The sequence below is a fragment of the Equus przewalskii genome, chromosome 2 (genome assembly GCF_037783145.1).
Source record: "Equus przewalskii isolate Varuska chromosome 2, EquPr2, whole genome shotgun sequence".
NCBI classification, from domain to species: domain Eukaryota; kingdom Metazoa; phylum Chordata; class Mammalia; order Perissodactyla; family Equidae; genus Equus; species Equus przewalskii.
The window spans coordinates 6147259-6171865 of NC_091832.1; the positions used below are offsets into that span (position 1 = coordinate 6147259).

The 24607-nt window shown below is 54.6% G+C and overlaps 1 protein-coding gene across 2 annotated transcripts in view; it reads left to right on the plus strand.

The window, feature by feature from the left end:
- SLC1A7 (solute carrier family 1 member 7) overlaps positions 1-24607 on the plus strand; it is a 46963-nt gene that overhangs the window by 16262 nt on the left and 6094 nt on the right. Inside the window, exons 1-5 of one of the 2 annotated variants that reach the window (XM_070609596.1) lie at positions 918-1331; positions 9000-9215; positions 18165-18207; positions 20405-20627; positions 24424-24523. In XM_070609596.1, coding sequence (XP_070465697.1) covers positions 9004-9215; positions 18165-18207; positions 20405-20627; positions 24424-24523 — 578 coding nt within the window. In that variant the 5' untranslated portion in view covers positions 918-1331; positions 9000-9003. Of the gene's footprint in view, positions 1-917; positions 1332-8999; positions 9216-18164; positions 18208-20404; positions 20628-24423; positions 24524-24607 lie in introns of those variants that run through there. The other variant, XM_008531715.2, reaches the window with a different exon arrangement.

The window sequence follows — 24607 nt, forward strand, 5'->3', positions numbered from 1 at the left end:
ATCCATGTGTTTGTGATTCACTGATGCTGAACATGGCAGAATGTTCTGTAAGTTCCACTGCACAGCAGAGAAACCCGTGTGTGTGTGAATGCGTGGTATGTCTTTACATGTGTATCTGGTATGTGTGTGTGTGCATGCATATGTGGGCTTATGTATGTACTGTGTTCCTTTCTATTTCTTGTAAGAATTTTAAACTGACTTTTCTTAGAATCAGGAAATCACGTTTGGCCAAAGAAACCCAACACTCCCTTCTCCCCCTTCCTGAGGAACTCTAGTTTGGCAGAAAACTCCCAAACACCCACGTCCTAACTTATTGGAGATGGTCCTGGGCCAGGCAGCCATCCGAGTCTGGTTTGGGGGCAAGTGTGCAGGGGCAGCTGCCCGGGCTGCCCAGGGCAGACAGCACGGGAGGGAGGCAGGAGGTACGCAGCCTGTGCTGAGGGACTCTGCCTCTCAAGCCGGGGGGCACCCGTTCTTTGCAGAGCTCCGTTGGCCTCTCTCATGGGGGCCCTGGGATCTGACTTTGGCCCTCTTGCCCAGTCAGCTGACCGCCTTACTCATCAAGAGGGAAAACATGGCCCAGCTGTGGGGTGCGGGTGGGGTCAGACCGTCAGCCTGGGGACTCCGAATAATGGCCCCGTTTTATCACCCATCACAGACTCCCTGCTCTTTCCCCCTTCCAGTTAGAGAATTCCTACTCCTCCCTCAAGGATCCCTTCAGCTGTCACCTCCTCTGGAAAGCTCCCCCTGATCTCAGGCTGGGCCAGACCCTGCTCTGGCCTCTCCCGATCCCAGCCGTGACCCAGGGTTTTGCGGGTCAGGCTGTAGGTCCCTCCACCCACTAGGTGGAGCTTCTCGAGGACCAGAAACCCGCCTCATTCATGTCTGGGACCCAGAGCAAGTGTTCACCATGGGGCAGGCTGGCAACATATCTGCATGTGGGGACATGGGTGAGGTTTTGAAAAATCGCCTGCTGCCTTTCCCTGTGGAGACCACAGCACTGGAGAGGGGCTCATTCGGCCCAGGAGAGCCTCCCCAGGCAGGCCCCGCCTGGTCCTTGGGGGGCAGGAGCCAGGAACCCTGCTGTGGAGGGCAGGGAGGCAGGACACCTGTGTCCCGTCGACTCTGTGCAGGCCTTGCCTTCCTACTGGAGCAGGGCTCCTAACCATGGCCTGGTGGCACTGTCGTAACCAGCCACAACAGGCATCCCGAAGACGTCAGTCCTGAGGTAGAGGCGACAGACCACACCTGCAGAGCAGAGTGACAGCCATCCATGGGGACACTCTGGCTCCCTCACACCTGACATTCTTTGCCTCGTGGGAAGGAAAGAGGTAGGAGTTCAGCTCACGTGGAGTCTGGAGCTGGACTGGACTCCTATACGACGGGATCGCAGCCTTTGCGGTGGAACGCGCTCAGACCGTGAGCTCTCTGGGGGCTGCAGCTGCGGCTGCTTCAGCGTTTGCTTTCGAGTCAGGTCTAGCTTGTTATTTGCAAGTCCCAGTGAAGCGCGGTCCCAGTGCCCAGGGTCTGGGGAGGAGGGGCCGTCAGAGGGCAGTTGGGGAGGCCAGGGCAGCAGTTCCCGCCAGGCCCACGCCTGTCTCCATGCCGAACTCCCCTCCCACCCTGCCTCCTGCATTGTGAGCCTGCACTCTCTCCCCACCTCCCCCCATGGAATCTAAAGTGGAACCAAAGAGGTTTGGTCTGTGTAGCTCCAGAGGGCAGGGCTGGCCCAGTGTGGGGACCGCTCTTCCCTTGGGGTGGATTTCATTCTGGCACCAGAAGGACTTTCTAATAAGCATAGCTAGCCCACAATGGAGGGGCTGACTCAGAAGGTAGTGAGTTCTCTGTCCTCTGAGGTGTGCAAGCAGAAGTAGTAGAGGAATTTCTGCCCTTGGGAGGGGATGCTGGGACCAGACGACCCAGACTTTATCAAGTGGGAGTCTGGGCATCCTGCCTCAGGTCTTAGAAGGAGTTGGCTCAAGGATGGGGGTGTGGCAGAGCCATCTGGGAACCGTAATTCAGTGCTAACGTGGCACTTGCTGTCAGCTGCTTGGCCTGTCGTCCGCTTAGGGGAAAGAAGAAAGCCATGATGCTTGGAAGGGCTGAGGGGACTGCCGTGGTCCCCAGATACCACCTTCCAGCTGCCTGTCGGGTGGACTCCCTGCAGCTGCATCCTGGGGTCAGCCTGGGAGAGGCTCCCCGGCTGGGAGAGCCTCGCCTCCTTGGCAAGGTCAGCCAAGGCCAGAGCCCAGGGACTTGGCCATGGGGCTCAGGGCTCCTTCCTGTCTCTAATCCCAGTGCCAGGATGTTGTGGCCATGGATGTGGTCATGCTGGTAGAGCAGGGTTCCAGTCACTTGTGCACGTGACTTTAGCAGGTTGCTCACTCACCTCTAGTGGTGGGAGTTCACTGCTTCTCAAGGTGCTCCCTTCCAGGGCGGGGCAGCGCTGTTTGCTGGATAGTCAAGTCCTGGGGCGGAGCTGAGATCTGCTTCCCTAAGGCTTTCCCATCAGTCCCAGCGTTCCCCAGGTCTGCTCTGTTCCTGGCTCCACAGCCCCAGGCCTGCATCTCTGTCGCCTGCCGCCTGCCCCAGCTGCCCTCTGTGGGACATGTACCACCCTCCCCTGTCCCTTTCCCAGTGGGTCTCAGCGTCAGGGCAGGTCCTTGGCCCCCTCGACAAGTTCTCCAGGCTTCCGGCCCACAGCTGAGGGCCCCTCAGCCCTTCGGCAGCCGCATTCCCCAGGTGACTCACGGAGCTGGCCGCAAGCGAACCCCAGAGGCCCCTTCCCACGTGCTGCCGCCACGGCTCAGCCATCCACCCAAACCCCCCCGCCCAGAGTTTGTGTTTTCTGAGCTGTTGATGCCAAGTATGGCCCAACACGTGTCCATGTTCAGTTACATCTTGTCAGAATTGGCCCGTGGTCCCAGCCTGCTGAGTCCCAGCTCCCTCATCCAGCCCATTAGCTGTTCCTCCCAGCTTCCTGTCCTCCACAAACCTGACCCACATGCTGTCAGTGGCCTTGGCCAAGCCATTGATGAAAATGACCAGAAAGGAGAGGCTGAAAGCAGAGCCCTGAGGTCCACCTCCAGAGACCCTCTCAGCTTCTCTTCACTCAGAAGAGGGCAGTGCCCGGAATAGTCACTCCCAAAAGTTCCCAGCTGTTCCCAAGAGTTCTGCTGCCAACTGCCTCAATGTCACACAGACACACAGTGCTCATATCATTCCCCTAAACCTGACGAGGGGACCAAAGCTGGTCCTGGTGACTTGTTCTCAGGGAACCCACGGTGGGTGCTCATGGTCATCAGAGCTCACAAGACATCCTTTTAGCAATCTAGAATTCCACCACACACACAGCAGCAAACCTGCACCCAGGCTAGGCTAGGCTCTGGGCTCTGAGGACCCAGAACTGAGCCAGATTCAGCCCCTCCCTGGAGGAGCTCACAGTCTGCCGGGGCAGGCGGTCACAGACTGGGGCACCACCAGATGATGCCGTCACAGAGCAAATGCTAACAGTTGGAATGTCTTGGATACTTGTTATGTGCCAGGCACTGTTCTAAACTGACTTAACCCTCACAATAAACCATCATTATCCCCATTTTATCCTGCAGTGGAAACTGAGGCACAGAGGCTCAGGAGCTTGTCTGAGGGCTCCCAGCAAGGGATGGCTGCACACAGGAGCGAATGGGAGCTGCCTAGCCTGCCTGGAGGCTCAGGGAGGCCCTCCAGAGGGAGGTGGTGCCACGTGGAGACTTGAGAAATGAGCAGCAGCAGGAGGAGAGGGCAGCAGGGAGGGTGGGGGCAGGGGCTGGGTTCCTGCGGTATTCACTGTTCCCCAGGCCCTTGTTCCTGCCAGGGTGCGTGTGCCAGAACAGGGCTGGGCCTGGGGATTTAGGAGCGAGTTATGGGCAGATGCCCTGTAACAGGCCGGGAAGCACAGCGAGCCCTGGGGAGGTGGGCGAGGTGGCTGGTCAGGGAAGGCTTCCCGGAGGAAGTGATGTCTAAGCTGACTGTGGAAATGTGTCAGGTTGGGGAGGTGTGTGGGGGGTGGGAGGACAGAGAGTTTCAGGCTGAAGGAACAGCCAGTGCACGGTGGCTCAAGGAGCAGCAGGGAGAGCAGGTGGCTGGAGCCACGCAGGTGAGGAGGAGGGGTGGGACCCAAGGCCGTGACGCGTGTGGACAGTTCCTGAGGGTGATGGGATCCGCCAAGGACTTCAGACAGTTTGAGAAGCCTGTCCGCCCTGCACGGTGAGGTGCGCAGGCAGCAGGGGGCTCCTCCCAAGGTTAGATGGGGTCACGAGCACCACCTCAGGCCCAGGGGTTGGTGTGAGGACCAGGTGAGGGTCAGCAAGTGCCGTTTTCTCCCTCCGTGAGGAGCTGGCAGCCGCTGCCTCCCTTCCCCCACCCCTGCAAGGGGAGCAATTACCAGATTGAAGGGAACTGGGCCCTGGAGCCCAGCCAACTCCCAATCCCCGAAATCTCTCGAACCACAATCCCTGGGCTGTGGGGGGTGGCCAGATGGCTTGGGAGGGAGTCCCAGACCTCTGGGCTTCCTGAGACTCGTCCCCAGGGCTCTCGAGGATTTCGGGGGCTCCTAGGAACACCCAGCCATGCTGGGAGTCGGGGAGGCCAGGTTGCCTATTTCCCCCTCACCGTAAATCAGTCAGAAGGGACCTCTGACGTCATCCTCATGGAACCTCCCACTCAATCTGGAAGCCTTGATCCAGCATCCCAACAGGTGGCCATCCAGGCTCCACTTGGATACCTCTAGAGACAGGGAGCTCACCACCACAAATCTGAAGGCTGTAACCATGGGGCAGGTCATGAACTCTAAGAGCTGGACTAAAGAGGCATTACATGGGCTGAATCACATTGCAATCACAGCCAAAACCGGAAGACCTTTTTCTCCTACAGGGGTTAACCCAGGTCTGTACCACGGAGAGGCACTGTGGGAGACGGGGAAACCCCCGGGGTTTTGGATCAGAAACCCACTGTTCCAGTCTTGACTCTACAACTTACTGGTTGGGGGCTCGGTCTATCGTCTCCACCCCTGAGCTTTATTTTCCTTATCTATACCTCCACTGCGCAGCCAGTAAGGTCGTCACTGGTCATGTGACTGAAGGTGACTGTTGAACCCTTAAAAGGTGCCTAGCGCAACTGAGGGACTGAACCTTTTTAAAAAATTAATTTAACTTAAAATTTTAAAACCTGAAGCAGTTTTTATAAACATTTGTATATTGATTACACATTGAAATAATATTTCAGATATACTAGGTTAAATAATTATCAAAACTAATTTCACCAAAAATGGATTTCACCTGTTTCTTTTGACTTGGTTTACTGTGACTCCTAGAAAATTTACAGTGACGGATGTGGCCCACATTACAACTCCAGGTCAGCAGCGTTGACTCAGAACGTTAAGGCTCAAACGAGGTGGATGTTCGGGCATTTGGGACAGTTAAGCTCCAGACAATTACGGTTTCCGTGGCTGCTGGGTACACAAGAGGTTGTATTTTCCATCATACAAGCAGGACATGCTCATTCTAGAAATAACAGAGGACGTGGAAAAACATTAAAAACAAAACGAGAATTACCCATAACCCACCACCCAAAGACAGCTACTGTGAGACTTTGTAGAGTTTTTCTCTGCACGTCCACGTGACCTAATATTCCCTACAAACTGCTCTGCCTGGGCTTAGAGGTTTTCAGAGAGGTCACGTGAACAGCGTGGCCCGAAATTCTCGACCTTGAGGAGCCACCACCAGCTACATAGCAGGACCTCCAACCCTGCTTCCTGTTGCTGTGCGTTTGCCGGTGGGGGACCTTGTCTCACGTGGAATCTGGGCCCCTTCCATCTGCGAGGGGAGCAGCTTCCAGAGCAGAACTGCTTGGGTCGCAGGCGAAGGAATTCTTCCTGCTTTATCCATCACTCCCTCCCTCCCAGAGCCCCTAGGGCAGGGGCCCCCTCTTGTCATATCTGGAACATGCGCTCCCTCCCTCCAACATCCTGTCTGCCCCTGAGGTGGCACCACCCCCATGTTAGGCTTCTTCTTGCTCAGGGTGGCCTTCTGAGGGGCGCTTTGCCCCCTTCTGATCTGATTTTCATCTGCACCCCTCTCCTGCACAGTTGCCCAAGCACGTCTGTGTATGTCTGGACTGCAGGCCCGGAGAGGGGTCTCTTCACAGGAGCTCCAAGGCCCCTGCAGAGCCTCAACTATCTGGTACCTTGCTTCTCCATGTAGCATTAAATAGGAACATCTCTCCAGTGACACCGTCACTTCTAACTCCATTGCGTGGATGTGCCGTAATTTTTTTTTTTGAGGAAGAGTCTCCCTGAGCTAACATCTGTTGCCAATCTCCCTCTTTTTGCTTGAGAAGATTCGCCCTGAGCTAACATCCGTGCCAAGCTTCCTCTATTTTGTATGTGTGTTGCCACCACAGCATGGCCGCCAAGTGGTTCAGGTCTGCACCCAGGAACCAAACCTGGGCCCCCGAAGCAGAATGCACCAAACTTAACCACTAGACCACAGGGCCAGCCCCAGGATGTGCTGTAACTATTCATCTAATCTGCATTGATGATTTCTTAAATCGGTCCCAGGTTTTTGCTCTTAAAAAAATGATCCTCCTTTTTACTTTGGTATTCTCAAATCTTAGTTCTTCCTTCTCAGACATCCAGCAAATTCTGCTGGATGAGCTGTGCTGGACCCCTCTCTCCCCTGTGTCCCCCTTGGCCTGGCACTCATGGCCTCCCTCACTGCTGAGTTCTGTCTGCCTTTTCTGCCTCACATATCGCTGTGCCTCAAATATGACCTAAGCCCTGGCCACATTAAACAAGTGTCCCCACACTTTCCAGCCTCTCAGCCTCCCTGTTGGCTTCTGCTCTCCCACTGCCTGGCACACCTGCCACATCTCCAAATCCTCCTCATCCTCCAAGGACCAACTCCAAGGACCCCCTCCTCCAGGAAGCCCTTCCTGACTCTCCTAGCCACTAACGATCCCTCCCTCCTCTGAATAAAGGCAGCATGTCCTTATCCCCTCTCTTATGCTACTGATGCATCCACCTTGTCCACTGGCTACTTGAGTCCACTTGTCCCAAGTGTCCGTGTCTGTCTCCTCCCCGCTGGCCCACCAGACCAGAAGCTACTTGAGGCTGGGGACTGATTCTGATTTCCTTCTGTGGGCACAGGGCATGGCACAGAGTGGGAGTGCCCTGAAGGTTTGAATAGCTACAGGCATGAAAAAGGACAGGCCTGGAGTTGGGGCCTGAGTTCTGGTCCAGGTGGCCACCAGCTTTCTGTGTGACCTCAGGCAGGTCCTCCTCTCCGGGCCGTGGCCTCCCTGTGGCCTGAGGTAGTTGGACTTGGCCCTGGGGGAGTCTGTGGTGGTCAGAGGACTGTTCAGTCCCAGGCTGACGTGCTGGCCCTGGTCTGGGGATGATCCCTCTCGGGGACAGTGACTGCAGGGCGCCCCCATTTCCCTTGGCCGCACAATCTCATTATGAGCCCTTCAGGATTGGTGTCTGAGACCCACTCTAAGCCCGTCACTAACATATGGCGTCCTGGAAGACAAGGATGAATGGAGTTTGTAAGCACTGACTCATTCATTCATTCATTCACTCCTTCATTCAGCAAACTGCTACCAAGCTGACCTCAGCAGGGCCCAGCGCCTGGCTCAGCAGACCCAGCACTGAATCAGACCCAGGCCCAGCCCTGGAGACGCTTCTAGTAAACAATCAGCAGCTCAGTGTGGTGGGGCCGAGACAGTGGGCAGCACGGGGGTTATGGGAGCCCAGAGACGGGGCTTCACCCTGCCTGATGGTCAGGGAAGTCTTCCTGGAGGAGAGGCCCCTTAAACTGTGACTTAACAGAAGAGCGAGACTTCGCTACAGCCAGCAGGAAAGAGCAGCTCGCAGGCAGCCGTTCCAGCCTGGGTGAGGGTGGGGGAGGCTCCGGAGCTCGGCTCTGATGCTGAGGCGGCCTGTCTGCAGCCTGACGATAAGAGGAGCGGGACCAGACGGGAGGATTATCCGCTCTTGTTTACATGATTAAAACCAGACAAATACTTCCATTATCTGAAAGAATGAAAGAGCTTTGGGGAAAAATCCTTTTGGCAGCAAAGCACAAGCATCTCCTTAACTAGTCTCCCACTCCCCCCTACCCCCACCCCACCCTCTACCCCACGAGGAGAGGAGCTCCAAGCTGACCTGCACAGGTGGGCAGGGGGGAGAGGACCCAAGAGGAGAGAGACCCACAAGCCCCCTCAACACAACCTCCCTCGAAGGGGAGTCTGGGCCCAGGTACTAACCCATGATGGCCACAGGGTGGCACCTCTCGGGGAAAAGCTAACCATGGCCCCATTTTATAGATGGGGCTCCTGAGGCCCAAAGGTGGGGGAGGTCACATAGCCAGTGAGCAGAGCTAGGACTAGGAGCCAGGTCACCAGCTCCCAGCCCAGGATGCCAGCTCACTCACTCTCCCTCATGGGTTCAGTCAGCAAGCCTGCAGGAGCCAGCTGCTTGGTAGCAGCACCAAGAGTTCACACTGGGCACTGGGGACCCACAGAGAAGTCAGAACTGCCCCTCTTCCCACATGTCCTCAATCTGATGAGAGAGACAGACAGGTAAACAGACAGTGACAACCAGGGTCATGACAGAGGACGCTGGGGGCTGTGGGAGCCTCAGAAGGGGCTCCTAACTCAGGGAGAGGCAGGTAGTCCACACAGATTTCACCAAAGAAGTGACACTAAGTCTAACCTAGTGGGTAGGAGTTAGGGCACCAAACAGGAAACAGCACATGGAAAGGTCTAGAGGCGTGAAAGCCTTGGCTAGTGACCCTGGGCATGGGGGAGAGAGCAGAGCAGAAAGAGGCTGGGTGGAGTTACAAGGCCTGGATTACTGGGGGGATCCCATGCCTGCACATTCCCCAGAGCACTGTGAGGGTGCTGGGCAGAGCCGGAGCAGGGCCTGCCCCACCCACAGACCCTGACCCACTTCGTTCTCCCAGCTTGATGTCCGGCCTCGCCTCCCTGGATGCCAAGACCTCCAGCCGCCTGGGCATCCTCACCGTGGCATACTACCTGTGGACCACCTTCGTGGCAGTCATTGTGGGCATCATCATGGTCTCCGTCATCCACCCGGGCGGGGCGGCCCAGAAGGAGATTACAGAGCAGACTGGGAAGCCCATCATGAGCTCAGCCGATGCCCTGCTGGACCTCATCCGGTAACCCTCGCCACTGACACCCTGCTGGGGAACACTGTGCCCGGGCTGGGGCCACCGCTCCCAGGCCCAGCCCCGCAATGCGACCAGAGGCAGGATAGGCAAGGGGGTGGGGGGCTCCACGTCTGCTCTCCATCACTCGTGGTAACAAGGGGGGCCGCCACCGAGGCCCTGCAAAGGTTGTCTCTGCTCCCTCGGCCATGTGCTCCCCGCTGGGCCCACATCCACTGTCTGCCTCGGTCAGGCTGGGGGCACGTGGAGGGCAGGACAGGGTCAGCTCCTCTGGGAGCCCAGCACCAGCACGCACGCGGCCTGGCCTGGAGCAGGTGTCAGTGAGCACCAGTCACAGACTGAACTTGCTCCCGCGCAGCAGACCCTGGGGAGGAAGGCCAGCAGTCACTGGTTCCCCCACTGCCTTTCCTTATTGGTCCCCTTTTTACAGACGAGGGAATAAGGCTCAAAAAGAGGATGTGATGCAGGTCGTAGAGCCAGGATTCAACCCGGGCCTGTCTGACTCCGTGGGCCGCGCTGTTCACCTTGTGATGCCCCTGCCTGCGCCACGCGGGCTCTGCTACCCCCCAGGAAAGTGCCGCAGGCCCGGTGATGCACCCACATCTGACTCCCCTCCCCTGACTCCCTACAGGCCCCTCTCCTCTCGTCCCTCATTCACCCCTTCACCAATGCCAGCCCTGTGCCGGCACCCAAGGCTGGCCCTGGTCCTGGAGGAGAGAAAGAGTCGAGAGTGACAATGTGGCGGTGGGCCTGCGATGGAGCAGGCAGGGGCTGTGGGTTGGGGCAATGAGTAGGGTCAGAGGAGGCAAAGCTGCCATAGTTAGAGGATGGAATGAGTGGGAGGGCAGGGGAGGTTGGGAGGGCCTTCCTGGTGAAGGGAACAGCTATGCAAAGGCCCTGAGCTGAGAGGGAGCAGTGTGGGGAGAAATTACAGTCCATCAGTGTGACTGGGGCATGAGGTGTGGGGGGCAGTGGACAGTAGTTGCTGGAGAAATTGGACCATGAAGGGCATTGTGACCCAGGGCAAACATTGTGTTTTATCCCAAAGGCCACAGGAAATGGGTTGTAAACACAGCCATGGCATGATCCCATTCAGAAGGCTCTCTCTGGCTGCCGGAGCGGTGGTGGGTTGGGGCGGGGGTGTGGTAGGAGGGGAAGACAGGCAGGGGCTGGGCCAGGGTGGTGGCCGTGGGCATGGGGCAGCGGGTACGCTGCAGGGCTGCTCAGGAGGTGGAATCAGCAGGGGATGGGCAAGGTGGAAGGACGGGTGGAGGAGGTGGTGGTGCTGGTTGTGACGGCACGAAGGTTTCTGGCCTGAGCACCCGAGTGGACGGTGGTGTGGTCACTGAGCCAGAGGACGGTGCTGGAGTGAGTGCAGACATCCCGGGGGAGGTGTCAGCTGGTGATTGGCTAGTGCATCTGAATCTTGTGGGAGAGCCTGAGCTAGAGATCAGCGGGTAGGGACGTTAGGTCATCCCTGGCGGCCGAGGGGTCTCCCAGGACAGTGAGGGGAGAGCAGGGCTGGACAGAGCCCAGGGAAGCAGCATGTTGGAAAGCGTTCATTGGACTCAAAGGGATACCCCATTAAACTTGCTCTGTGAACTCTTTCTAGTCCCTCCCATTTTCTGGCCAATTTCAGGTCTAAGAAATTTAGTCCGGTCTAATATTAAGACTCCAGACAGATCCAATTTAAAACAAATCCTGTCCTAGTCTTTCGCATCCGATTCAAACTTGGAAACCAGAGTGGCAAGCCAACCATAGGTGGCTTTCACCTTCTGGCTCTGCCTGTGCCCCTGTTGCTGGCACTGGGTTGGACCAGTGGAGAGAGCAGAGCAAGTGGCTGGAAAGTCTCCTTTCACTGGTGGTGGAGGGAGCGGGTTAGGCACTCCTGGGTCGTATGTCTTTGGGGGTGCTTTTGTGGGTTCTTTGGGGCCCCTCCTATCACTGGGGTCTCTCATCTGTTTACTCTCTTGACTTGGGAGATCCCTGCTCCATCTGGCTGCTTACAATACCCTCCTCGGGCCCAAGTTCTGGTCGGCTCCTCGGCTGGAGTCACCTCACCCCTCTGGGTGACTCTCTTAGGCAGGGTCCCTTCTGCAAGGGCCACATCCGGCCTGTGGGAAGCATACAGGTCCCTGGTGGAAGTGCAGGCGTTTCCCAGGGTCTGTGGGCACGAGTTAGGCACCAGCTCCTACACCCCTCAAATGCTAGGGGGCCCAGCTGAGATCACCAAATAGTTCTCTTGGCTTAGAGTTGGGGAGAAGCACCCCCGTCCTCCCCTGTGGGGATGGATGCCCAGCACAGTCTCTCTCTCTTTCTCTCAAGAAACTCTCACCTTCTGGATCAGTTAGTTATTGCTGTGTAACAAACCAACCCAAGACTTAGTAGCTTAAAACTACATCTGTGCGTGAATAGGTCAGCTGGAAGCTTCTGCTGATTGGGACTGAGCTCAGCTGAGCTCGCTCGTGTGCCTGCGGGTCGCTGGTCGCTCAGCTGGGGAACAGGATGATCTCGGCTGAGATCATTCAGCTGTGCTACTTGTGGTCTTGTCCTCCAGCAGGCCAGTCTGGATATTTCACGGTAGTGACAGGATTCCAAGAGGGAGCTAGCCTGGTCAGATTCTTACAATGAAGGTAGCGGAGCGAGAGAGGAAATAGAAACGTACGAGTGTTTTTTCAAGTCTCTGCTTTTGTCAAGTCAGCTAACATCCTGTTGGCCGAAGCCAGTCAGGTGGCCAAGCCCAGACTTGGAGTGGAAGGGGACGATGGCATCACAAGGCAAAGAGTGTCCGTTAATTGGGACCATCAATGCAATCAATCCACGGCTCCCTCCATTTTCCCAGTTCTCTTTTATCCTTTGAGATGTGTGATGAACTAAGGATGCAAGAACACTTGCAACTCCGTTCCTCTTGCATGGTTCTCACCCACAGGGTCTAGAGCGAGAAAGAGAGGTCCGGGCAGGGCCTATTGTACCCACACTTACTCGCCTAGTGATAGCCAATACCGTGATGTTGAGTATTTTCTGCACACTGTCTCTCTCCAATTTTGTTTCCAGCCTGGAACCCTCTTACCTGCACTCCAGATTCTGACGTTCCATTGTGTAAAGGCATCTTGAAAGTGACATGTCCAAAGCTAAGCTCTTGGTTTGTCCCACAGATCTGCCCCTCCCTCAGTCCTGCCCGCCTGGGTTCCATGTCTCTCCTTCTCTCATATCCTGATCCAATTCGTCAGCAAATTCTGTCAGCTCTTCCATCAAAATAACATCCCAAACCTCGTTCCTTCCGTCCCCCTCTGCCACTCCCGTCATGGCCTAGCCCAGCATTGCCTCTTCCTCGTGGTCACGCTGCTTCCTCTCGGCTTCCCTGCAGTCTCTTCTCCCACGGCAGCCACAGGGATCCTTTCAAAACCCTGCTCACGGCCCATCACTGCTGACAAAATCCGCAGCGTTCGCTAGAGCTACCGCCGTTCACCATCCCCCCAGCACACACATCGGCTTCTGCCCTCGGCTCCAGCTCTCTCTCCTCTCGCTCCAGTCACTCTGGCCTCCGCGCCACTCCTCCACATGTCCTTAGGGTCCCGTCTTGGTGCCCTGTCCCCATCGCTGCCTCTGTCTGGATGGCCCTTCCTGCAGAACGCACGTGGCTCCTTCCCGTTCTCCATTCACACCTCTGCTCTGTGCCCCCAGCCTCTGTCACTCTCTCCTCATAGCCTTACCACTACCTGCCATTACCACATCCATGTCCGTCTTTGTTTCTTATTGTGACTTCCTCACCGGGATCAAATATGCTCCAGGAAGGCTGGTCCTTTAAAAATCTGTTCCCTGCTGTCTCCTGGAGGCTAAAACAGCATCCGGCACAGAGGAGGGGTCAGTGTTTGCTGAACACAGACGTGGGACACCGGGTCATCAGTGGAGTGGGGTCTGAAGCCATGAGAGGTGGACAGGCAGAGGTGCAGTGCAGGGCCCGGGGAAGCCTCGGCCCACAGCCACACTGCAGGGCTGCGTGGAGCGTTGGAGCAGGGGCAAGCCAGGGGCCAGGAGGAGAACCAGGAGGGCACATGTCCTGGGAGCCAAGGAAAGAGGAATTTCGAGAAGCTTCCTTTCTAAGGTCCATTATTTCTCAGATTTGGTGACTATGATTCATCATTTCTCGGATTCTGTGATTCAGAACAGCCTTCGCCTGTGGTGAGAGGAGTCAGTGCTCGGGGAGCGGGGAGCGGGGAGCCCCCACCCTCCCCACCGCGGGCTCCCCTGCTGAGGGGCTGAGGGCTCTGGATCAGCCACACGTGTCCGAGTCAAATGTTCCAGGAGCCGTTCCTGCTCTCGGTTGCTTTTCACATGGTGAAAGTCGATCCTTTTGGTTTGAGGCTTTTCCCTGGCGGCTCTCACCCCGAGGCAAGCTGTTTTGCACAGCTGGGTGGCTGGACACCACTGTCCCCGTTTCTTGGTCAGGGAGTGGGGCTGCAGACAGAGATCACATGCTTCCAGGGACAGCGAGCCAGAACATTGGAGATGTGAGGTCTCGTCACAGCTCTGCCACTAAGTCACTGGGTGGCCCTGGGCAGCCCGCCCCCTTCTCCAGGCCTCAGTTTCCCCAGTGGCTTTTGAGATCCCTTCCAGCTTAGAGGTTCTGAAACACAAAGGCCCACAAACCAGTAAGGAGGCTGCAGGGCATGAGCAGAAGTTTCTGGAAGGGGGGTCTGGGAGATGAGGTTGGGAGGACCGTGCAGAGCCAGGCCTTGAAGACCTGGAATCCAGCCTGGGAAGGTGGCTGCTGTGCTTTAGGAACAGGAAGTCTGTGAGTTTGGGAAGGATGGACTGGAGCAGGGTGGGGTGGACAGGGTGTGACTGGAGGCAAGGGGATGCCCTGGGAGGGGGTACGGGCACTTCCGTTCCACTCAGCCCACTTTTATTAAGCACTTGCTCTGGGCAGAGGCCCCGTGCTGGGACCTGGTGGGGGGAGGCAAATCTAAGTCCCTGCACGACGCTGTCCCCCATCTTAGGACAGACAGACGGGAAGAGTACCCTGGACAGCCCCTCTCTGAGCCCCCTTCTAGCTCAGACTTCTGAGAGACCGTGCAGAAGAAAGTGAGGACACCAGGGGCCCTGCTCTGGCCCAGAGTGGGCGCCTACCAAGTGCTGATACTGAACCAGAACAAGGAGGGCAGGGAATGAGGCACTGGGGCAGGGGGGCAAATGAAAAGTCAGAAAGATGTGGGGCCAACGGGCGGGGGAAAGAGGCCCACAGCACGCCTCAGGGGTGGGAACATGACAGGCGTCCATTTCTCAAAGGTGATTCCAGGGGAACACAACAGGCCACGTCCCTGGACAACTCGCCAAGACATGGGTTCATTTCCCAGGGCTCCACTGGGGTTCCACAAAACTGGCATCTGCTCAGAGTGCAGCCTCACAGGAAAAGCCCAAGCCAGAGCTGGCCCCTCCCTTGTTTCCAATCTTATTAAAACACCAGAGCGATTAGGCAATGACTTGGCTCTATTTATAGCTCCCAGTTACCCTCCCGGGGATTGCATGAAGCTCTCGGGAGCTGTGCTCAGAAAGGAACAATTCCCACCTTTGGGACCTGGGTTGGGGACATGGGGTTAGGGTGAGTTTGGAAGTCACAGTGGGCTCTTACGAATAGTAAGTGAGGAGAGGAGCCCGTGAGCGGTGGTCTTGCCCTGAGAAGTGCAGGGAGGCCCAGGGCAGAGTGCACTGGTACTTGATGGGCGTGCTGTTAATGTCTCCCAGGCTTGTTATGCCTGCATTTTATGTAACTGCCATCAGGAGCATAGGCCTCGTGGGGCAAAGAGGAAGCCTTCCCATGGGTGTTCAAAGCCCAAAGAAGATGTTGTACATTTTCCCATTTAATAATCAAAAGTATAATTCCTGGGGCCAGCTCCATGGCCGAATGGTTAAGTTTGGTGCACTCCACTTCGGTGGCCCAGGTTCAGTTCCCCGGCACGGACCTACACGACTGGTCCATGGCCATGCTGTGGTGGTGCCCCACATACAAAATAGAGGAAGATTGGCACAGATGTTAGCTCAGGGCAAATCTTCCTCAGCAAAAAAAAAAAAAAAAAAGTGTAATTCTTTGTTAAAATCTATAGGATAAGTTCATTATTATTAGTATGAGCCCAGGTATTAGTCAGGAATTTCTTTTGGCTGCCAATTAAGAGAAACTGGAAGCAGCAGAGGCTTAAATAGGTAAGGCTTGCATTTTCTCCCAAACAGACCGTTCAGAGGTGGGCAGCTCGTGGTTAGCAGGATCCTCTACTCCCTCTACCGTGCTTAGCACTTGGCTTTTATCATCAGTCTGTCTCATCGTTCAACAAAGTTGCTGAAGCTCTTGTTACTACGTCTGTGTTCCAGCAGAAGAAGAAAGTTGGAGGAAAGCACTAAAGGGTCCTGGCTGAGTGGGCACCTTTTCAAGAGTTTTCCAGGAGCTCCTGGCAGCTCTCACTCACATCTCATCAGCCACCCCTTTGGCAAAAGAGGCTGGGAAGTGGGGGTTGATTGTGGGGCCTTGATGGTCCCCGTAGCATCCCAGGTCTTCTGTTAGAAAGGATGGAGAAGAGAATGAGGACGTTCCATTCAACTGCCATCCTTGCCACAGCACACATTTTAAACTATTCTAATTTTAAAGGAAGTTGTAAAGAAGTATACATACTGGGTGTAAGTTCCATTCGGTTTCTTACGACCTTTTGAATGTTCTTAGTTTCTGCTCAGGATGAAGCAGCCTTCCCTGTATGTTTCATTAGAAAACTGCCTTGTAAGCCCCTCCACCCTCCTGGGGCTGTGCCCAGAGGAGATTTCCAAGCTCTTAGCCATTGGTGCCGTGTGGGACTCCTCCCTTGTGGTCCTGAGCACCCGAGGCCGCTAGAGCGTTGTGTTCTGGCGGGCTGTGCGCGGTGCACCCCCAGCGCTAACTTTGGCTTTGGGGCTGTGGGTCTGCAGGATGTCAAAAGCCTTTGCAGGCAGCTACTGTTCTGGTGGCAGAACTCTGCTTATAGCTCGTTGAAAAAAAGCCTCATTTGAGCTTCTGGGATCTCAGCTTCTGACTCCTGCTGCTTCTGTCCCTTGTGACAAAGCTGAAATTAGGAGGAAAAGCCATGACCATTCTTTCCCAGTCTTCTGGCTCATTTTCCTCCTGCCACACACTTACACTGAACCTGTATTTTAGTAGCAGTGAAAAAATTATAGATTCTGCTTTCCAACAGCGGCTACTGGGGTGTAAATTTGAGAAGTAACGTGCACTCATATTCACATATATAACTCCATGGTGTGTGAGCTGAGTCTTGAAAGAGGAGAAGAGATTTGCCAAGAACAAGAGTAGGTGGGAAGCATGGTCCAGACGCAGGAGGCAGCGTGAGAGTGGGCACGTGGCCTGTTCCAGGAAGTACAAGCACGGCATGAAACCTTTATTAGCATCTCTGATTTAGGACAGATTCCTAGAAGTGGATCCTAGGGACAAAGATATAACGCCTTTAAGACCCTCCATATGAATTGAAAATTACTTTTCAGAATGTTGCTGCCAGATCCACGTGAGGGTGCCCATGTCACCAAACCTCCTCAGGATCATGTATTGTTATTTAAAAAAATTTTTACCAGTTTGATAGATGAAAATGTCTTTAATTTATTGATGAAGTTGAACTTTTTTGAACAGCTTTTTTGGCTAGTTACATTTCCTCTTTCGCAAAGTGAAGTGCCCAGTCCTGACTGTCAGTCATTTTCTGTTGGGGTATTAACGTTTTTGTGGTCCATTTATTTATGCAGCAAATATTTACTGAGGGCCTTTTATGTCCCAGGCGCTCTTCCAGGTACAAGGACTCAGCAGAGAACAAAGCGGAGATCGGTGCCCTCCAGGGAGCCGATCTGATGAGGGGCACAGACAGTGAACACGGCGACAAGGACAAGATTTGTAAAAGCTCTTCGGAGATTTAGGATGATAACACTTTGTCATATGGCTTCCCTAGTTTGTCATTTGTTTTATAATTTTATTTGTATTTTAGTCTGTCTTAGAGAGCCTCTCAATTTTTTTAGCTTTTTGTTTTGGCATGATTTTAGGTTCACAGCGAAGTTGCGGAGCTGGTACAGGCAGCTCCCATGCACCCTTCGCCCAGCCTTCCCCGACATTGGCAGCTTACATAACTGCGGCACGTTTGTCGACTAAGAAATTAAATTAGTACAGCACTATTAACTAAATGACAGACTTTATTTGGATTTTACCAATTTTTCGACTAATGTCCTTTTTTTCTGTCCTAGAATCCAATCCAGGACACCATGTTGCGCTTAGAAAACTAATCTGAATGTAGTAAAATCTGTGATTCTTTATTGCCCATTTGGTTCTTAGAGAGTCCTTCCATATCCTGAGAGCTGATAAAACATTAACCCATCCTTCCTTCTAGCTTTTTACAGTTTCATTTTTAAAGTTATTTATTTCTCTAAACCATCTGGAATTTATTTTGGTGCAAAGGGTAAATAAGGATCCAACTTCTATGAAAGGCCGAGTCCCGTCTTCAGGGAGGCCAGTCTGGGGGAGGCAGACGCGTGACCAGTGACGCACTGCAGCGTGCTGGAGATGGGTGACCCACAGGGGTGGGCCAAGGCGTCGGCCTGGAGCAGACAGAGAAGACTTGGCCTCTGATTGACTGGAGTAGGAGTTAGCCAGAGGAGCAGGAAGGGCATTCCAGGCAGAAGGAACAGTGTGGATGAAGGCCTGGATGCTGGAAAAGTATGCATCGCTTTTAGGGAACTGTATGCAATTAGTGTTGGAGCTTTACGTCTGGGGAGTGGGGGTGGCCGGAGGTGGGAAGAGGTGAGATGGAAGAGGGAGGGGGAGCTGAGCCATGGAAGGCCTCGACTGCCAAGGGAGGATTTAAGATGACCCCAAGGGCCCTCCTGGCCTGGGCTCTGGAATTCTTCAATTCCTGACTCTCTTTCCAGGAACATGTTCCCAGCCAACCTGGTGGAAGCCACATTCAAACAGGTGAGTGGGTCCCTGGGCGATGGAGGGGAGGGCAGTCGGGGGGGCCTGGGCCCAGCTGGGAAGTGACAGGCTTCCCCAGCAAGTCTCCCTGTCTCCTGGGGGCGGGATGCTAGAGGGCAGAGAGGCAGGGGGACTTAGATCCTCCCATGGCCACACCCCTGCCCTGGGCTCCAGCTTTTCGCAAGAAAAACATGAGGGTGGAGGGAAGCCTCTGCTCTAGGGTTAGCCATGCTCACACTCAGGCTTCACTCAGCCCTCGATAACCTGCCCTCAGGGAGGGTCAGAAGGATTAAAGGGTTTACCCAAGGTTAGACCACTAGTAAATGTTAGTGCAAGCAGGTAAACCCAGGCCTGTCTGCTTCTAAGCCTATTTTCTCTTCCTTGTTAAAATAGTCCTTTTTTCCCCTAATAGTAATAATAATAACTTTCACTATAAAATATTAGGAAAATACTAAAAACTATAAAGCAGACAATAAAAATCCTCTCTCGTTCTGGCATCTATCAATAGACGTAGGAGTCGGTATGCTTCTAGTATTTTTTTTTCCTCTGCATAAATATGTTTTCAAAAATAAAAGTAGGATCATAGTGCATATACAGTGTGCATTCTGCGCTTTTTTTCTCTCCTGTTATATCATGAGCATTTTCCCCAGTTATTAAGTGTTTCTTAAAAATACAATATTTGTGGTGCCATAATAGCCTGTTGTAAGGCTGGGCTGTAATTTACTTACACATTTTCCCTTTTGGTGGTCCTTTAGGTTGTTTTCAAAGTTTTGTCCTTTTAGAAATTACAGTACACATCCTTGTGTACCAATGTTTGTCTGCACTTCTAATAATTTCTAATTCTCTTCCCCTTCTAAAATGTCGGCTGGTTGGTTGACTCAATCCGGCAAGCATTTCCTGAACCCCTTCCCTGTGCTGGGCCCTGCATTGGGTCTAGGGACACAAAGGAGATGGCTGAGGATTGGAGAGGGGGCTCCAAAATAAGGAGCAGTGAAACCTTGAGCTAATCAGTATATCTTTCCTAACCTCCTGGGTCTTCATCTGTGAAATGAGGCAGATGGTGAAGGGCCCTCAATGCTAAACGAGGGAGTTTGGATTGTGTTCCAACAGTGATGGAAATTATTGAAGGTGTGAGAGAAAGAGAGAACATCGCTCTACCTCATACCTACCTGGAATGCCCTTTTTCTTTTGGCAAACTCCTACCCATCCTTCAAGACCCAAATCAAATGTCCCCTTCTTTGTGAAGCTGTCTGACTCTCAGAAAGAGTAAGTCACTTCCTCCCTAAGACTCTAAGAGCAGAAATCATGTCTGGTTCATTTTTGTATCCCTGACACTCAGCACGGAGTGTTCAACACTGGAATGATGAGGATGGTGGCGGTGGTGGTGATAACAGCAATAATGGTTACGTGAGGCTGACTGTATGCCAGGCCCTGTTGTAAGCCCTTTACATACATTGTTCTCATTTCCTCTAACGAGCCAGGTACTATTATGACCCTCATTTGACAGGTAAGGAAACTGAAGCACAGAAACTTTAGGTCCCATATATTTCTTTAGTGGTCTCCCCCACCCCCACCCCAACCCACCCAAGGCTTATCTTTTTGGGTAATAAGTGCTGTTGGGAGGATAGGGGAGTCCCTTGTTTGGGCTCCTAGTACCTGTGGAATGAGAGAGAAAGACCCAGGAATGCCCTGGGGGCAGAGGAGGAAAGGTAAGCTGCTCAGTGGCTCAATTCTTTTCAACTGGGGCCTCATCTCACCAAGAAGGCTTGGGGCAAGCTGAGCTTTTTAAATAGAAGGTTCAAGGTTCCATGAGCGAAAGGCAGGCCTGGCTGGCTTTTCAGTGGATGGATAGGGATGGTTGGAAGGGAAAGATGGGTGAATGGAAAATTACCCGGGCGGGTGAGGAGATGGACGGACGGCTAGAGAGGGACCCAGCTGGGTGTAATGATGCGTAGAAGGAAGAAGAGGGAAGAAGGGGTGGCTGGGTAGTGTGTAGAGGAATGAAGGAATCTCAGTTTTCTTTTTAGTAAAATATTGATAATAATGCCTGTCCTGCCTACCTCACAGGGGTGTTGTCAATCAAATATTTCATGAGTGGATACAAATGCACTTCCAAGATGTTTTAATTGTTGTTGTTGTTGATATTAATAACAACACTTGGCCCTGACTCCTTCCCGGTTGGGGTGTCGCCCACCAGTACCGCACCAAGACCACCGCCGTTATCAAGTCCCCCAAGATGGCATCGGAGGAGGCCCCTGCTCGGCGGATGCTCATCTACGGGGTCCAGGAAGAGAATGGCTCTCATGTGCAGAACTTCGCCCTGGACCTGACCCCGCCGCCCGAGGTCATTTACAAGTCAGAGCCTGGCACCAGCGATGGCATGAACGTGCTGGGCATCGTCATCTTCTCCGCCACCATGGGTACGTGCTGCCCGCCCCCCGAGCGGTGCCCTGGAGCCAGTCCCTCCCTGCAACCCCGCATCCAGTATCCGCAGAACCTGGGACCCTCCCGTCTTGCAGGCGTTCCTTCCTTTCCTCTCCAACAGAGTGGCTCAAGGCCCATTCCACTGCTGAGGTGTCTCCAGCCCTCCCCCAAGCTGGTGCTGGAATTCCCCATCCCTGGGTGCTAGTTTGCCTCCAGGTGTGTCTGCCCTCCCTGAAGGGAGACCCTGCCTCCGCCTTCTCCGGTATCTCCCAGCGGCCTGCTCCTGAACTTTTTCCTGAGGTCTGGGGATACCGGTGGGCAGGCCGGGGGAGGATGAGGAGGGGGAAAAATCTAAGAACTATCAGCTGTCACTATTTATTTAGACCCTTGCCCTCCATCCCCAGTCACAGGGGCCGCACGTGGCCCCTCTCTCCTCAGACCTGTCTGTGCTGTGTCTGGGCCACAGTTGCTCCCTGACCACTCCCTTCTCTTTGCTGCTCTTCTCTGGGTCCCCCAAGCCCCAGCCACTGACTCTTTGCCGTGAAGCTGGTGAAGTTCAACTTGCACAGGCCCCTTCTGAGGCCTGTATCTTTTTTTAATTTTGTATTCTTTTTCCTAAAGAGGGCCCCAAAGTGTATAAGCTTCAGATCCCACAAAACCTCTGGATATGCCTCTGCTTGCAGTGTCCCCACCAACGCCAACACACGTGCAATATCATTTTCCTTCTTGGGGACAACTCCTAACCCATCCAGAACAATCTACCTTGTCAGGCTCAATCTTGTCCTTCTAGGCCATGCCAGGGATCATTATGAGTCTTCTTCTAAAATTGGCATCCATCTTCCCCATCGCCCCAGCCAAGGGCCTGGGAGGTCTTCTCCCGCTCCCTGACTTCTCCACAGGGTTTTCTTCCAAGGGAGAAGCCTCACCATCCTCCGGGTTGCTCGTGCACGAAATCCAGGGGTGGCTTCCTCCCTGCGCCCCCTGCCTCAGCCCGCCTCCAGATCCCATCAGGTCTGCCTCTGAAATGCCCCTCCAGTCCCTGCGCCTCCCTCAGCCCACTGCCAACAGCCTGGCCTAAGGCTGCGGTCATCTCTGGCCTGGTTTCTGCAAAAGTTGCCTAAGGAGTCCCCTGTCCTGGAGTGTCCACCTTGCAGGGTCACGACGTTGCTGCGTAAAGTGTCCAGAGGCTCCATACTGCACTGGGAAGGGGCCCAAACAGCGCACACGGCCTGCAGGCCTCTGCGCCACCGGGTCCCACTCACTCCCCCAGCCATGCCGCCACTGCGAGGGGCTCGCTGAGGACCCTCCCTCTTCCCACAGCCTGGTGGCTCCTGCCCCTTCCTCTCCCCTGCACCCTTCTCATCCTTGGGGGAGTCTCTGTGTAAGCAGCACACCTTCAGGAAAGGCTTCCCAAGGCCCTAGACTGGTCAGGTGCCTTGTGTTGCTCCTTCAACGTTTGACCCTATTGCAGTTGCATGATTGTGTAATTGTTGAATGTCTGCGTGGCAGCTGGTATAAGCTCCGTGCAGGCAGAGACGGGCCTGGCTTGTCCTCCACTCCTCCCTGCAGCCCACCAGCGACTGGCGAGAGCAGGCTCTGAGTGGAATCTGTTGGAGAAACGGGTGGATGGATGTAGGGGCGGTGATGGATAATGGAGCTCTTATCATCTTGGCCAAAAGGGCAGGTGTGCAGAGGCCAGGACCTCAGTGACTGAGTGTGTGACAAGCCAGTGTTGGGAAGCGCCCTCAGCACATCTGACAGTCCCCAATTCTGGACACTCTTCCTCCTCCCCAGCCATGGCCTCTCTCTTAGGGGTGGGAACATATGGAAAGGGTGTCTCTTGGCAGAGCAAATGAAACCCTGGAGACCCTTCGACTACATTCACCAAGTGTTTGCTGAACACGTGTAACTGTCTGTTTATCAGTGTTTAGTTGTGTATGTGAACCCAGGTCAGCAGGCGCCCACATCTGGTTGTGCCTTGCTTGTGTGTGTCCCATTCTTTCTGTACCTGCATCTGTGCGAACCCACATCAGGGTGTGCCCACATCTGTAGTGCCTGTGTCGGTGTGTGCCCATGTCTGAGTGTGAGCAAGCACAGTTGCACAGCTCCTCCAAATGGGGCTTTCTTTGGTTCTCTCAACCTAGCCTCCTTTCCCATCTCCTCCCTGATGTTGGGCTGGGGCTGATGCTAAGGCCTTCTTGGCCTTGCCTCTTGGAGGAAGGCCACTGCCCCACCCTGGGTCCCATGCACACTAGTGCCCAGCAAGCCAGAGCCCTTTTGTGCTGCCAGGGAAATCTAAGTGGAGCCTGATGAGGAATAGCCTGGGGAGGGACAGAGCTGGCAGGGACCCGGGTGTGAGCTCAGCCAGGCTTCCACAGGCCAGCTGGGCTGGCCTAGGCCCTGTGTCACCTCCAACTCAGGCCTGTCCTGCCAACCCCAGCAGGGCCCCCACCTCATCCCGTCACTGTGTGGTAACTGTTCCATGGACGGGGTGGGCTCAGGGCTTCTGGCGCAGGAGAAGCCCCTCTCTGGAGTCCCACAGGCCAGGGGCCAAGCCTTGGCTTGCCCTCCCTGGCTGGGTCAGCGGACAACCTCTGAGTGCAGTTACAGGAAGCTGCACGAGGGCAGCTACAGCCTGTGGGTTGGGTTTTTTTTTTTTTTTTTTTTTTTTTTGCTGAGGAAGATTCTCTCTGAGCTAACATCTGTGCCCATCCTTCCTCTATTTTTTGTATGTGGGTCACCACCACAGCATGGCTTGACAAGTGGTGTAGGTCCACACCCGAAATCCGAATCTGTGAACTCAGGCCACCAGAGTAGAGCACATCAGACTCAACCACTGTGCGGCGGGGCCGGCCTCACAGTGTGTGTTTTACTCTCCACTTTTGGGTCGTCAGAAGGGAGAGCAGTCACTCGTCACTGTTTCAGGAGTGGTCTGGCGTGCCCACTTGTCTGGAGCTCACCCGTGGGACAGCAGTACATACGTGAACACCTCCCACGTGGGGGTCCCAGAGCCCCAAGGGGAGAATAACAGGGGCTTCGGGAAAGGCTTTGTCACTCACCCATTTGTTCATTCATTCATTCAATGATCACTGTTGAGCCCCTACCAGGTGCCACCTAAGGTCACTCCAGCCCTCATGGAGCTGACCTTCTATCAGAGGAGACAGAAAAAACAGCTGGAAAATAAAAGTTACAAGTTGTAATAAGTGATATTAAGGGATCAGAGAGGAGACAGAGAAGAATAAACAGGGAGTTTGCCAAGGGGAGTGGGGCTGGGCCTCCAGGCCACGTGGAGAGCTGGGCAGCAATGTTTGAGGCATTGGGACTACATGGGCAAAGCCCCTGAGGCTGTGAAGAGCTTGACTATTGCAGAAACAGGAAGAAGGCCATGACGCTGGGGCATAGTGAGGAAGGGAAGAGCAGGGCCAGAGGGAGGTGAGAGGTGTAGACGGGTCAGATCCAGCGAGGCCTGAAGCAGTGGGGAGCTCGGTGACAGTCCAGGTGTTTGGGGAGCTAGTGTTTGTCTTAAGAAGATGACACTTGCTGCTGTGGAGAAGGGAGAAGAGGAAGAGATGGGGGTCCTGTTGTGCTCACCGCCCTGGTCCCATGGTGGAGGTGAGGAGAGGACAGGAGAGAGTGGAGGGGAGGCAGCGGTGCGTCAAAGGCTGCTATCCATGTGCCTGCAGGGCTGTCCCTGCCTTGCCACCAGCGTGTGTTGGCACGTGTGGGCACTGAGGATGCCTGAGCCTCAGTCTGCGGCATCTATGACATGCTCATGTGTCCCTGCCCCCACAGGCATCATGCTGGGCCGCATGGGTGACAGTGGGGTCCCCCTGGTCAGCTTCTGCCAGTGCCTCAATGAGTCCGTCATGAAGATTGTGGCGGTGGCTGTGTGGTAAGCCTTGTGGGCCGTGGGGGTGTCCTCTTTTACCCCACCCTACCCCTTTCCAGCCCTGCCCTGGGCAGATAGAGGGACACC